The sequence below is a fragment of the Cydia strobilella genome, chromosome Z, assembly GCF_947568885.1.
Source record: "Cydia strobilella chromosome Z, ilCydStro3.1, whole genome shotgun sequence".
Classification (NCBI taxonomy): Eukaryota; Metazoa; Arthropoda; class Insecta; order Lepidoptera; family Tortricidae; genus Cydia; species Cydia strobilella.
In genome coordinates this window covers 18,942,841-18,958,805 of record NC_086068.1, presented here as the reverse complement: position 1 = coordinate 18,958,805, position 15,965 = coordinate 18,942,841, and the positions used below count along the sequence as shown (strand labels likewise).

General features: G+C 38.6%; 1 protein-coding gene across 1 annotated transcript in view; it reads right to left on the bottom strand.

The window, feature by feature from the left end:
• The window catches only part of LOC134754471 (uncharacterized), a 169,613-nt gene that overhangs the window by 59,771 nt on the left and 93,877 nt on the right, over positions 1-15,965 (bottom strand). The window contains exon 6 of the mRNA XM_063690805.1: positions 7,073-7,167. Coding sequence (XP_063546875.1) covers positions 7,073-7,167 — 95 coding nt within the window. The remainder of the gene's footprint in view (positions 1-7,072; positions 7,168-15,965) is intronic.

Sequence of the window (15,965 nt, the reverse complement as noted above, 5' to 3'; positions counted from 1 at the left end):
TTAAACTAAATTAAACAAAAAACACTTTTTTTGTTTTTTTTTGTCGGGTATATCAATAACTTATAAACAGAACAATTAGCAATGGAATGCGAGCGTAGTTGCTACGGCCCGGACCGGCCGTTCTACTTCAATACCTATTTTACGAGACTTATGGAACTGTACTGCAGATACGGTACATATTAATCATACAAGGATACGTAATATCCATATATCCAACGGGAAATACCTCTTTAACCCTTTAACTTGACCCCAAACTTGGTATGTTTTGAAAATTCTATTTGTTTTAATTTACAAAAAAAAATGGCTAAAATGTAATGATTTGGTATACTTTTAGAATCGCCTCAAAAAGCCCTTTCGTATGATACCACACACGATAGGTTTTTGAAAAAAAATAATGTTTTTTTCCATACAAAAAAAAATGTTGTAGCACACCCTTCCTAAGGGATTTTCTTAGGAACTGCGGGTCAAAAAATTTGTTTTGACCTCAGTATGCGTGTGCCAAACGGCTAACTTGTACATCCATTTGCGGTTTTTCTTTGAAATTGGGCTTGTACGGCTGCCACTAATAGAGATACTAACTCCTAAAAATACGTATGATACCTCATTAGATTCGGAATGATGTCTAGAAAAATGTATTCGAAGGATTCCCACATAAAAAAAGTTCAAAAGCTATTAACAAAAAACGCAAACGTACCATTACGCAAAAAACAGCAAAAAAATCACGTTTGTTGTTTGGGGAGCCCCACTTAAATATTTATTTTATTCTGTTTTTAGTATTTCTTGTTATAGCGGCAACAGAAATACATCATCTGTAAAAATTGCAACTGTCTAGCTATCACGGTTCATGGGATACAGCCTGGTGACAGACTGACAGATAGATTGACAGACAGACAGATATTATTTTAAAGGTATTAAATATTCTTTTAAAAATTAGAAAAAAATATGGTGCATTTAAAACATATCATGGAATATACTACGGTTATAAGTTGATAGTATGTAAAGTTATTTTTTCAACAAGTTAGGCAATCTTTGTTGTAAATAAAAAAAAAAGAAAATAATTGGCGTAAAAAGTATTTCGCCTCGTGGAGCCCTTTTCATATACATACTTAATAAGATCACGTCATAAACGATTTAATAAAAGTAATACTTTATTTAAAATAAATTTTAGAATAATAGTGAAAATTGTAAAATATAAAACAATATTTTAACCAAAGTATTACTAATTCTTTTTACAATCAAATGTATGAATACGTACTTAGAACTGATACTTTTCTAAATAACGAATAAATGGACTAAATTGTCTAATTAATTTTTAGTGCAAATCACCACAATTTGCTTCTAAAGAGCAAATCAGTGACCAAAAATTATATATGATTTTAATGTTTCGTTCATATATTCAGATTTGTGTATGAAAATGTGAAACTATTATTTCTAAAATAAATTATTCGTCCCTAATTTACACAATAATTATACCAAATTTGATCTCATAGCAACAGATATGTAGAAATAGAGGCAAAGACTTTTCCCCTCCCTTTTTCGCGGGTTACCAGGACTTAATCTCGTAGCTAGTGCGTCAGCTCAGCTTTGTATGAACCAAGGAATAATAAATAGTGTTAAACGATATCCCCTGAGGCCAAAGTGCATACTCACTTTACTTACTTAGCCTACTAAGAGGCAAATCGCGACTTTGAAAAGGTTTATCGATCTTATCACATCACTAGATTATCGACATTTAATGTCGACTATTGCCCATCACTTTTCTGTCTGTGTACGTATTTAGAAACTTGACCCCGCCCCTAAAATTAGTGCGATAAGAACAACTGCAGCTTAGGCGAAAAATCATGCGTAAAAATCTCAAAAATCGAGGTTTTGTACTCGACTGTTTCCTCCTCCAAAACTTAACCAATCGTAACCAAATTTGGAAATCTAAATGATTATGAAATTGTCTGTGTCGGACTGTTTTGATTTTTTGGCTAATTGATACCAGTTTTGAATACCACGCCTCTCATTGCGGCATAGTCAGTGAGGCCATTTTTGGCCATGTGTGAAGGGCTCTAGCGCCTTAAAAAACAAAAATATCAAAAAAAGCAAAACACACCGACACAGATATTGACAATATTAATCTGTGTTGAAAAAATCATTGCTCTAGCTTCAAAAACCACGGAGAAAACAGTCGAGTACGTTTGTATGGAGAAATGACCACTCCTGTTGGCTCTTAAGTTACCTCTAGCGTTTTGTTAAAACATAAACGTTTTGTTTTCAGTTCCAAGATATGGTTGATCAGAGATAGCGCTACAAGGCACGATTGAATAATACATGATTTGCTTTTATACATCTTAACCGATGAAATATTGTTTATTGCTTTAATTCCGTTACGCAAAAGTAAAAAAACCCGTAATTGCCCATTAAAGACTGCCACATAGAACTACCGCTCAGTACGGAGCGTCGCGCAGTACTTTAGAATTACTTCATGAATCTTCAAAACCAATCGAGATGCCATTATAATTTTTTTTTATAGGACATTAGTACACCATAAGCTACATTACTGTGTAAAAATAAAAAAAATAAAAAAATGCGAAGTTGGAAAAAAAAAGATATTTAATACTAACTTCCGGTTTGTTATATGAAAAAAAGATAAAAAAAACTTTTTTTACAAGATTTCAAGGAAATCAACTAATATTCTCAAATAATCACTATTTAGTTATTATTAAATCCATTGAAAGAATTGCAATAATAATTTTTTAAAAATCCGTTCCTCAAATTTTGTAGTTTTTTTAAATGCGTATAAATTTTTAACGAAGCAATATATTAAAAAAGTAACACTATACCAGCAATTGTTCTGTCCAAATTCTAAAACATAGTTTACACTCATACATACATGTTAACATAATTCTAAGCCATTTAGTTTTCGACTAACAGCGAGTAAGGGATAATGTATCAAGGGTCTGCCTGAAAACCAGCGTTGTAGTAAATACACTGCAACATTATGCTGAGGCAAGCTCCTATTTAACACGCATGAATATTTCTCTCTGATGTGCAACTCAATTTCTTAGTTTTGTAAGTCTAAATTTAAGGTTTATCTATAAAAAATGTACTACGCTATCTGTTAACTCTGCCATTTCATGTGACGTTGAATAAAAATGTTCTATTCTATTCTATTCTATTCTATTCTAATGATGCCAAATTTTTTAGTTCACATATAGGTCCAATTAATCCAACTATGAACAAAATCCAGAACCTGACAATGTTTTTGCTGCCCGCTTGACGTGAAATGCCCCATATTCTATCTTATATGAGCATTGTTCATGTTCACTGACGAGAGAATGGACTGTAAAGGGGGGCGATAAGTGATGAAATTTAGGGGCCGGTTGAGCAAGAAAGTTGTGCTATAACTAAAATTAACCTGTGAAATTCAACTAAAGTGCAAAATAGTGTAGGGCGAAGTTACCTTGCAATCCGGGAGTTGTGGCTTGAACCGTTGGCCTCCGTTGTAAACCCTGGTGTTGGTCCCAGGCTGCCCTTGTCGCAAGCTAGAGGTAAGCTTAGAACCGTTACCTTGATCGTCCAACTTAGACCTAGGATTCTCCACTTCACGGATGGGCACGGCGTCCTTCGGCTACACAGCACTGGTTTTAAAATATTCTAAATATTGGCAGTAGTGCTTTTAACAAATTGCGAGAAAACTAACGATAATGGCGAGACACAGTGTTAACTGGTAGTAGGCTCACGACATACTGGCTCTGACAGCTTATGACAGGGCAATATTCAAATTCAAACCGTAACGTGGTGTTGCCACAGTAATCACAAGAAAAATCCTAAAAATACAAAGCCAAAGCTGAACAAGCATAGAACATTATGCAGCAAAAGATATAAGCAGTACGGACGGTTAATTAATTATTATAATACGATTAATTAATTAATTAAGTTAATTATTTATTATACAACGCATGAGACTTGTCTGTCACAAGCCCCTAATTGAAAATAAATGTTCTCGAAATAATCCCTCTGAACACTATAATATAGTGCATAATATTATTATGCATTTTTAAGAAGTTTTAAAGCATTTGTAATGGATTCAATCTTTATTTAACGCTTTTGGGGGATACATTTTTAAAAACACTGAAATTACTTTTTCATTTCTCATGCTCTGAAAGAAGGTCATTGTTGTTCTAAAAGGTGTGCAGAAAATGATACGTGTCTGCACTAGAGCATTTTACGTTCGAAGTACGATTTTTTTAATTTTTTTTACGATAAGCAATAGAAAGAGTGCCTTTCAAAATATGAAGAAACTGTTGACGAACAGGAAGATTAATTTACACTTAAGGTGGCGAATGGTGAAATGCTATATTCTTCCAATCCTCATGTATGGCTCCGAAAGCTGGACGCTAAGGAAAAATTTGATCAGTAAATTACAGGCTTTTGAAATGTGATCTATCGTAGAATGCTTAAGATAAAATGGACCGACAAAGTTAGTAACGAAAGAGTCATGTTGTTAATGAAGAAAAAGGTGGAAGTCGTAACAACTATTAAAGAAAGGAAAGCTTCATATTTCAGACATATATATAGAAACGCAAAATACGACTTGTTAAAACTAATAATTGAAGGGAAGATTGAAGGGAAACGAGGACGTGGCAGAAGGAGAATATCATGGACAAGGAACATAAGAGACTGGTTAGACGTGGACAGTACAGAAAAACTAATTCGCATGACTACGGATAGAACGGCATATAGGCATAAGGTCGCCAACCTCTGGGACGGAGAAGGCACTTGAAGAAGAAGAAGAAGCAATAGAAATTTGAGTTTAAATGAATTTGTTATAAAATTTCTATTCCGATATTTAACTCTCCATTCCATAAATAACGATACTGTTGCCTGAATTGTTAATTGAAAGTACCCTCAAGAAATATTATAAAAATGTATACTTAGTCATGTTTATAAAAACCACATGCATTTTATTTACCTCATATTCGAAATAAAAAATAGTGTTTAACTCGGGAGAAAGGCATCATTTCATCCCTTGGTTAACAATCTACTATTCTTGTATTCTAAGAATATACCTTTAAACAAAGATTCAAGTCCCGCCCTCACAAAAACAATTGATCTTCATAAGAAATTTCAACCCCTTTTTCACTACCTTGGGGGATGAATTTTCGAAAACGCTGAAATTATTTGTCTTATATTTTAATAAAATACCTTTTAACAAAGTTTCAAGTTCCTAGCTCAAAATAAAACTTGCACCCCATACAACTTTCGTCCCCTTTTTAACTCCCTTAAATTTCCAAAAGTTGAAATTACTTTTTTTGTAATCGGTTATTATGTCTTTATAAGAAGTTTCAAAGCATTTGTAATGGATTCAAACTTTCAACCCCTTTTTAACCCTTTTTGGGGGTGATATTTTAAAAATGCTGAAATTACTTTTCTTGTATTCTAATAATATTCTCATATTCAAAGTTTCAAGAACTGCACTAAAAAAATGTTTGATATCCATACAAACTTTCAACCCCTTTTTCACCACCTTAGGGGATGAATTTTCAAAAACGCTGAAATTGGTTTTCTTCTGTTTTAATAAAATACCTTTTTACAAAGTTTCAAGTGCCTAGATTTAATAAAACGAACCCCATACCAATTTTCATCCCCTTTTTAACTCCCTTAGGGGATGAACATCTCAAAATCGCTTCTTATCTCTTGTACAAATTATAAATGCAACCTGGTGTGTTAATTTCAACTTTTTATCTTTTCTAGTGTTGGCTCTGCTTTGATGAATCATTTAGTCAGCTAGGATACACGCATTTATATACGACGAGTACGAGTATATATATGTTTAGATAGATAAATAGATGTAGGTAGTTTATCAAGTCTGTCACTTGTTTACGATAGTTCTAATAAATATATTTTTACTTTTCTCCTTGCACCATTTTTACATGTCTCTGTTTGGGCCGATGGTTTACTGGTAGAGAATGCCATTAGGCATTAAGTCCGCCATTTGTGTTACATTATTTTTGTGTTTTGTGGAAAAAATAATAAATATATAATTGATGTAAGTATGTGCTCAAATTGAATAATTGCAATGGCCATAACACTTTATCCAGGAGTTGCAGTTGTCTCTCAAATACCTAAAGGCTACGTCACACACGCGCGTTTTGCGGGCGGGGCATGAGCGGACGCTGGCGCGACGGGAGCGCTCTCATCGCGCTCCGTTCACGGTCCGCCCGCAAAACGCGCCTGTGTGACGGAGCCTTAAGGAAGTTTGTATGGCGAATCAATAAAAGCAAAAGCTAGTAATATAATAGTCGTTTATGCAACTGATACATAATGAGAGGCCTTAAAACATAAGTGTGGTTTTATGAAACGAGCGTTAGCGAGTAGTAGCGAGCATAATAGAATCATACGAGTGTTTTAAGGCCTAATTATGTGCAGTTGCATACACTGCTTTATCTACACACATATCATAAGTACTCTAAGATGGGTTCTGAAGCCGTAGGGAAATGACCTGCATTGCCACTCGTACTACCTGTAAAATATCTATAGAATAGATATTAAAATAATGCAATAAAAAATTATTTTGAACAAATTCAGAATCAAACTACTCATATTCTCAACTATAATGTAAATTACAAACAACTTTTCACAATTCTACTTTCGTAACAGCAAAAAACCAACAAACAAATGGCGGCAATTCAATCCTCCGTCAAGACGAATGTTTTTATTTATTTATTATAGACAAACGAATCAAGTCCCTATCCTCATGTCACTCGGGATTAAATGCCGTGCGGTTTATATTAAAAAACATACTGAATTGACGTTTCGTATCGATAACTGTTTTAATATCTATGGATACTAGAACAGAGACCCACTTGAGTTTCGACAGCTGTTCCAAATTTAAACTCATAACCTTACAAAAATCTATAATGTAATAACATTAAAGTACAGATTTTACCTACTAGCCTACTACCACAGATAAGAAAGTTCTCATAGTAAAATTGGTTGTAATAATTGCTGGTCATTTCCTACGGTTTCTGAACGCATTTTAGAGCACCAACGATATGTACGTAGATAAAAATAGTTAATTTACCTGCACTAAGGAGATAAGGTGCCGGAGATAGTCAGCTTCGGTGCTCATCAGCTCACGTATCACTGCCTGCCTTGCTTCTTCATTGGGACTCAGCTCTGAAAACCGATTGAAAAATAAGGCATAGAAATAAAAGCACATACCTACTTTGAATCACAGTTTTAGTTAAGTGCGATCTAATTTAATGGCCGGATACAGAAAAATAATGAATTGTGTTATTAGTCCGGTGGCAGACTGCATGAAACCCTACCTGATAATAAAATAGAAAATACCTACTCAGTAGCGGTATCTGACTTTTAGTAGCTTCAACGGCTCTTGCTCCGCCGCGACTAACTTGGCAAATTTTGGGCAAATGGCATAAAAGTGGTACAAAAATGTATCAGAAAAACATCGAAAAATAGAATTAAACTTTTTTTTATATAAATTTGATTGAATTACAAAAACTGCCAGGCTAAGGTGAGGCCGACCAAGACATATGTACGTCAACTCAACAGGTTTTAGCTATTATAATCCGTTTGTAATGGCGCGCCTACCCGCGCATTACAACATCATGCAACGGCCACGTGACAGACAGCGGAGCTACCTATCGAGCCGCGGCCACCGATCGAGTGCCAGCCCACTCGCCCCACCCGCCGCGCGCCGAGCCGAGCGTATAAAAGCGGCGCGCGCCCATACAACAGCGTCAGTTGGGCTCACCGCCTTCTGCAGTGAGGACAGCTGATCTCCCGGTCGAGCCGACGTGTTTTCAGACGCGTAGGCACCCGGTTCCCCTCCGACCCTTCCTGATTCCCGTAGCCCAGTCAGAGCCGGCGTGTTTTCAGACGCGTAGGCACCTGGGGCCCTATTCGAGATGCACAACTGTCAGTTTCGGCTTCAACATCAGTTCAACAGTGGAATGAATCATTTGTTCATCAACTGTGGAAAGTATCATTTGGTTGTACACCAAAACTCATTCATTGAAAAAATTATGCAACAAAAATCAACTTTGTTTTCTTACTACTATACGGTTTAAAATGGCTCTGAACTCTGCGTGGTTCGGTTTGGTTTCGTTGTCACCTAACTGTGGATTGCTAATGTCAAATTTACCTATTTGACAACACACGATTTCTTCCATTCAACTGAAGTTCAACACGAAACGTCACTTAACGCATGTCGAATACCGCTCCTGGATTACGTAACCTATCCTACCCTGTATCTTGGTCAGAGCCGGCGTGTTTTAGACGCGTAGGCACCCTTGATACTCCCTATCGCCCTGGTCAGAGCCGGCGTGTTTTAGACGCGTAGGCACCCTAGGCGCTCCCCCCGATTCGCATATCCTTCCCGTCTCGCCATCCCCTTCACTCTTAGGGGATACCGTTCCCGAATCCGCGAGTAGCTTAGGGTCCGCGCCACACCGTTGCGATAATTAGAGTCACCCCCGCGTCGTACCTAGCTTAGGATTCCTAGACCTAAGCAATCTTGATTTATAATAAACCGGCATAAAAGCCCACCGATCTATACTACAGCATTAAACCTGTGTTTCTTTGTCTCACTCTGCACCCTCTCTCTCCTCTGAGCTAACTAGGAAACCCTTGCTCCCGTCTGGAACAAGGGAGGTGTATGAGGCCGCGCCCGCCCCGGCGAACGTGACCCCATCACATCTGGCGCCCAACGAAAAAACTCACGAAGGAGTCCATAAGGTATCCTGGAAGGAACCATTGCTCGAGAGAGGACAGAATAAATAAATATTTAACATATACCGCCCCGTGTACTCATATATTCCATACAGCCGCTACACGTAGCATCACCGCACCGAGGCAACTGGGACTGTCGCATCCCGCCCACCCGTAGAGTACACCTAGCCCACACAGAGGTACACCAGGACCCCCGACACGCTCCATCCAAGTAATAAGGTTAAAAAAAAAAAAAAACACCGTATACCGCTGCTTACCGGTAGGTATTAGAAATGCCTACAAGTTGGATATACCGACTGAAAAAACCCGAATTAATACAAGAAGCCACGGCACGTGGCGTACCGACTGAAGACTTAACCGTGGAGGAGATACGCAAGGGCTTGGTGGAGATCCTGAAAGAGGAAGAAGCCGATAAAATGGCGGAAAACAATGCAAAGGTGATCACAAAATTAATAAAAGAATGGAACCTCTCGTTTAAAACTACAGACAACGCCGTCGAGTTCATCGAAAGATTGGAAGAGCTCATCGACGCCAGCAAGGTCGGAAAAGAGGACATACTGCCCGCACTACCACGCATCCTGCAGGGCAGAGCGCTCCTGTGGTACAGAAATTACGTAGACTCATGGACCGATTGGAATCAATTCCTGCAAACATTTAAGCTGTACTACTACCCGGCCAATTATGAAGAGGATCTCATAGCCAAAATTGTCACTAGAAAACAAGGAGACCAGGAGAGGTTTACCGACTACGTCACAGACATTCTGACGCTGATGCGTAGGTACGGAAGTCTCGACGAAGCAGCGAAGTTACACCGCATCCACGAGAATATGTTACATAGCTACAAGCTATACATCAAAAGGCAAGACTATAAGACCTTACCAGAACTATTGAAATTAGGAACCGAGTATGAAAATATAAGGACACCCACGTACGGTGCAACGACGTCGTCAGGAGCGTGGCGAGACGCCAGCGACAACAACAAATGGAGGGAGGACAAACAAGCAAGTAGCGAACAAACGACCCAAGGTAGGGACGACCGACGCAGCGACAACCAGAAACCGAAATCCGAACCGAGAGAGAGTACGAGCCACACAGTGCATCCGAAGTACGACCCCAAGACCAGCTGCTGGTCCTGTGGGAAACCGGGACATAACGCGGACGCCTGCAGGGGCAGACGCCAAGTGTTTTGCAGCCAGTGTGGAAAACTGGGAGTGCTGAGTAAGGCCTGCTGCAGGAAAGCAACCTGGATAGGGCAGGAAAAGCTAGGAGCAGCCGATAGCCCACAGGCGAGCGACAACCGCATATACACCGATTTGCACATAATGGGAAGAAAATACCGAGGCGTAATAGACACAGGATCCACCAACTCGTACATCAACCAGCAAGTATATAATGAATGTAAGAACATCGCGTACCAAAATAAGCTAAAAACAAGAGAAGTAATACTAGCGAATGGGACCAGGACACAAACCCACAACAACTTGTTGGTCGACATAGAAGTCAAAGAGGTAAAAATCAGACACTGGCTGAGGGTGCTGCCGTCAGCGACGGACATTATAATAGGAATGGACGTCCTGAAACGACTTGGAATGTCAATAAAATGGCCAGGAGAGAGCCAAGACGAAGAAGACCCCGATGACAAAGATACCCAGAGAAAAATCCGAAAAACGGAGAGGACAAGCAAAAAAATAGACACGCCAGAAGAAAATCAGAATAGCACAACCGCCGAATCCAGTCAACAGCAGCCAACCACACTGCTCACAAAGGTACATCACAGAATAGAACTAAAGCACACAGGACCCGTAAAACAGAGATACAATCCGCGAAATCCGAAACAGCAAGAAATAACCGACAAACACGTGAGTGACATGCTTCAACAGGGCGTGATCGAGAGGTCACACAGCCCACATAGTTTCCCCGTCGTAACAGTGGAAAAACCGTCAGGTCAGTACCGATTCCGTGTAGATTACCGTGAGAATAACCAGATATCCGAAAAGGATGCGTACCCGCTACCACAGGTAGATTTACCACATACCAGGAACATTGACCAGATATCCGAAAAAGGTAAATACACAACAAACCGAGTCCCGCACCGCCGAGCAAAAGCGAACCTTACACAACACACACAGAGTCCAGCGATAAAATACAACCGGAAGAAGAAAATTCGAAAAACACAAACCACGCAGCGCGGACACGAACCGACTTCAGAAATGGAACATAAACGTAAATTTAATAAAAGAAAAATAGATATCGGAGGGATAACAAAAAGTAAGTTACAGATCGCCAGCCCCCTGGCACCGGCACCGTCCTCGAGACCAGACACGGAGGGCGGAAACAAGAAAAGGACGCGCAGGGCGGGCAGAAAGAGGAACGGCGGCCAACAACACGGCCATACGAGAAGGCCGCGAACGCGGCAGGCGCACCCGCCCTACGAACGTCACAGCAAAATAAAAAAGGGGGGAAAAGAAGACTAAATAAAAAAAATTGTGAAGTGAAATAATATAAAAATATAACAGTGATTATATTAAAGTACCGTAATAAGAAAAACCAATAGTGTAGTAAAAAAAAAACCGTAATAAAATGTAGTAAAAAAAAACCGTCAGCAGATTTAAGTACCGTAGAAGCATTAAAAAAAATGTGTATAAAAAAAAACCTATTGTTTAAATAAAGTAAAGTAATAAAATGAAGAATAATTACGTAGAGCTCAAAATAAATAAACGTGTAGCAAATAGGAAGACGAATACTTAGAATAAATACAAAAATGAGAGATAAACATAATAGCATCCAGTAAATAAAAAATAATAATAATAAGAATTAAAAAAAAAGAAAAAAAAAAGAAATGGTATCGTCTTTCAGCCAGCATATTCTAACGGTGATTTTTCCCCATAGGTAAAAATCTCCAGACGGGTGACGGGACTGTAATGGCGCGCCTAGCCGCGTCGTACCTAGCTTCGTACCTAGCTTAGGATTCCTAGACCTAAGCAATCTTGATTTATAATAAACCGGCATAAAAGCCCACCGATCTATACTACAGCATTAAACCTGTGTTTCTTTGTCTCACTCTGCACCCTCTCTCTTCTCTGAGCTAACTAGGAAACCCTTACTCCCGTCTGGAACAAGGGAGGTGTATGAGGCCGCGCCCGCCCCGGCGAACGTGACCCCATCACACGTTTTTTATCAGGTAGGGTTTCATGCAGTCGGCCACCGGACTATATTATTAAACGTCGTATAAAGTAGGTGGGTACATTTATTTTATCGATTAAACATACATGTATGGTAATCCCTATATAGGGCGCAATTTGTATTATAAGCCAAAAAATGTCCACTGTATGACATCATCTTATCGTAGGTACTTATTTTTTCTTACATAACATAATTAGAACTATAATTATATGAAATGGCAATGAGGCTTAAATTGTGTGTTTTCTTTTTATAATCTAGTCCGTTACAAAAACCCCTTTGTTTTATTAACCTAAACTAAACCGAAGACAATATTAGGTGAAACTAGTTTTCACTGTAGGTATTCTGTCAGAGTTAAAGGATAGGTTCGACGATGAGCAAAGCGAGAAGGAGTATGTTAGGCTAACCGTGACCAATCAGCGTGAATTCGAGAGAATGGCGATAAATTAAATGTCGCATAATTTAATACTGAAACGGGATTTAATAGAATGCACTTACTTTTATCATTTTGGCCTGACGTTTTGAACGTCACATTACGTCCGCGGCTACAGGCAAACTCAAATCAATATAGATAAAATGTATTTTTTCTTATTGCTACTTTCATATACCTCTTATTAAAAATTTCGGTAAAGGGGTATTTGTAAGTAACGAACTTAAGAGACAAAAACTGACTTTTCATTTTGAGTCGTGTCCAGTCTATAAGTTTCACATACCTACAACAATCATAGGTTATAATAACATGAGGTTTTATACCTTCTTACTGTTTTTGACGTATTTAGTTTTTTACATACGAAGTTGTTATTTTTATTGTCAACTTTGACGTATATTGTGTTATTTTGGTGTTTGGTAAATAAAGATATAAAGAGAGATTTTATGCTACTGGACGTGAGATATAAGAGGGACAGTCGGTGTCTACGACACGGATATCAAATGACGCCTCCCTCTGTGCATCCTAGACGCCGCGGCAGCAGAGATCGCCGCGAAGTCCATCGTCGTCTTCTTTGACCACGTTCCCCCAGATTATATTATATTATTATAAGAGTTAGGGGCGAAAACCAGGTTAAATACAATTTTTGAAAAACTCCTATAAGTCGGGCATAGCTATGATTAAAATACATCAAATTGTGTAAAATATGTCAATATCTAGGGAGGAAAGTGAGGACTGCGTTTGTGCGGAAAATCGATTGTCCCCTATCCTCTTAATGTATGCTAGACCTCATACTATTGTTACTGTGACAAGGTACAAAATAATTTAAACCTGTTAGAAATACCTTAAGCAATGATAATAGGTTTATCTAATAAGCTTTATCATTTCATAGTGTTTGAGATATGCCTAAACTTTAATGCGTCATAACGATGCGTCATCACCTGCAATAATATGTTACTCTTCAAATGCCGCAAAAATATGAGACACGCTCAGGCTCTACAAATAAGACCATGTCAGATATTTTTGCGGCCTTCGTAGAGTAACGTATTATTGTAAATGACTGTACGATAGTAGATAGATTACCTACTCACGGAACACTTTGCTGCCGCTGGTTTTTCAATTTTATTTATATTAAGTAAGCATAAGTACCGGCCAATAATATATAGTTTGTCAAGGGACTGTCTCATTTCGGGCGTAGATGGAGAGAGTCATGCTGTCTTTGTCTTGCACTGGTGCTGGCGCCCAGAAGAAGGGGATGAGGGTCGTTTTTTTTGTTCTTATTGACAAGATTTGCTTGACCAACTATATCACCTCCATGTTTTTACGGTATAACCTTTTTTTATATATTTGTGAGTGACTTCCAACTCACTGCTTTAGGTAGTCTAGTAGAGTTAGACCAAGAAAAGTCTGCAGCGATTTTGATAGCATACGCAGTGCAAGTGTTATTTTAAACGACAAACTTCTATGAAATTATGACGTATAAATAACACTTGCACTGCGTGTGCTATCAAAATCGCTGCAGACTTTTCGTGGTTTAACTCTAGTATTCCTTTGTACGGGCGATGAGAAAAATTGGTCTCATGTAATGGTTTTTTCATAGGTTTTTTTATTTATTTATTTTTTAGTAACATGCTGAGTATCCTATTGTAATTCACAGGAATCCTTGGAAGAAAGCAAATCAATGAGTAGAATTCCTAAAAAACAGAGAACAATTAAGCCCTGGATGACCAGGGGGATTCTTAGATGTATTTATAACAGAAATAACTTACAAAGAAAGTGTAGATTGGACCCCCATAACGAGGTTCTGAGAGTCACCTTCAGGAGATATCGTAACTTCTGTAATAATATAATTAAGAAGTCAAAGATAGCATATGATAGGGATAACCTAGCAAAATTAGCACAAAATCCGAAGGCATTATGGAACACAATAAAAAATATAACCAACTACAAACCCAGAAATAATCATAACATAGACTTGCTTAACTCAGGGCCATCCTCTTCTGTTGCAGTTAATAATGTTAACAATTTTTTTGCTGACACAGGGAAAAAACTAGCAGACGCCATTATAGTTAATAATCATCAGCCACTATACACCTTTCCATCCAATGCTCAACAATCTTTTGTCATGCTTGAAATTGATCCAATGGAAGTAGACCAAGTCTTGTCGAGCCTTAAGAGTAGCAGTGCCCCAGGTTGTGATGGAATACCTACAATTTTTTTAAAACTAGCTAAAACCGTCGTTGTGCCTATCATAAGCAAACTTACCAATCTCTGCTTCGCCCAGGGAGTTTTCCCGGAACAGCTCGAGAAAGCCATCGTCACCCCGGTTTATAAGAGTGGGGAGAGAGCTGACGTTAATAATTACCGCCCTATCTCCGTCCTACCTGCTATATCAAAACTAGTGGAAAAGTTAATTAATGTCAGACTTGTCGGGTATCTCACCAAATTTAATATACTCTCTGATTCATAGTTTGGCTTCAGGCGCGGTAAATCTACAGAAGATGCGGTCTTATCTCTCACAACAGAAATTACTCGGCAGGTGGATAAAGGAAACAAGTGCCTTGCCATATTCTTGGACCTGCGGAAAGCGTTCGATACGGTCTCTCTCCCCACTCTAATCCATAAACTTGAGCACATGGGCATCCGGGAAAGCCTCTTGAGTTAATGACAAGCTACCTCACTGGTCGCACTTAATCCGTTAGGATAGGTAACGAAATAAGCAGTGTAAGATCCATATCTTATGAGGTCCCCCAAGGAAGCGTTCTGGGGCCCACGCTATTCCTAACCTATATCAACGACCTAACTAATCTCCCCATCGAGGGAGGCAGTGTGTTCTCATATGCGGATGACACTGCAATTGTCTTTAAAGAACGCTCATGGGAGGCTGTATACCAGAAGGCACAACAGGGTCTAATCAAGGTTAACCAATGGCTACAACTTAACCTCTAAATACTACGAAGACCAATTACATGTGTTTTTCGAAGTATGAGAACACACAGCCCCCATCTCACCTCAAATTGATTATACATAAGTGCAAGTTTGACCTAGCTACAACTACAAATTTTAATTGCACCACAATTGAAAAGGTACCTACTGTTAAATACGTTGGTATAATCTTGGACCAAAGGCTCTCTTGGAACTCTCACATAGAATATCTAAATGGTAGAATACGGAAGCTCATCTGGATTTTTAAAACCTTAAAGCACATAGCCTCAACTACTCATTTAAAGCAAATTTACACTGCATTGGCCCAATCCATAATGAGCTATTGTATCCCAGTCTGGGGGGGCAGCATTAAAACTAAATTTATAGAAGTCGAAAGAGCACAAAGATGTCTCATTAAAGTCATGCTTTCTAAGCTGTACTGGCATCCTACTACTGAATTATACAAATAATGCGGTCTTCTTTCAATGCGCCAACTGTATATGGTTAGCGCTATTGTAAAAGTGCATAAGACACTGAATTATAACCAAGCCATTGCGGGACGTAGGAGACGAAACAGTGTGGCTCCCAGACCTCCAACTAAATCCAAATTTGCTCAGAGACCATTCGCTGCACAATCAGCCTATTTATACAACAAAATTAATAAAATCATCGATATATATCCACTACAACT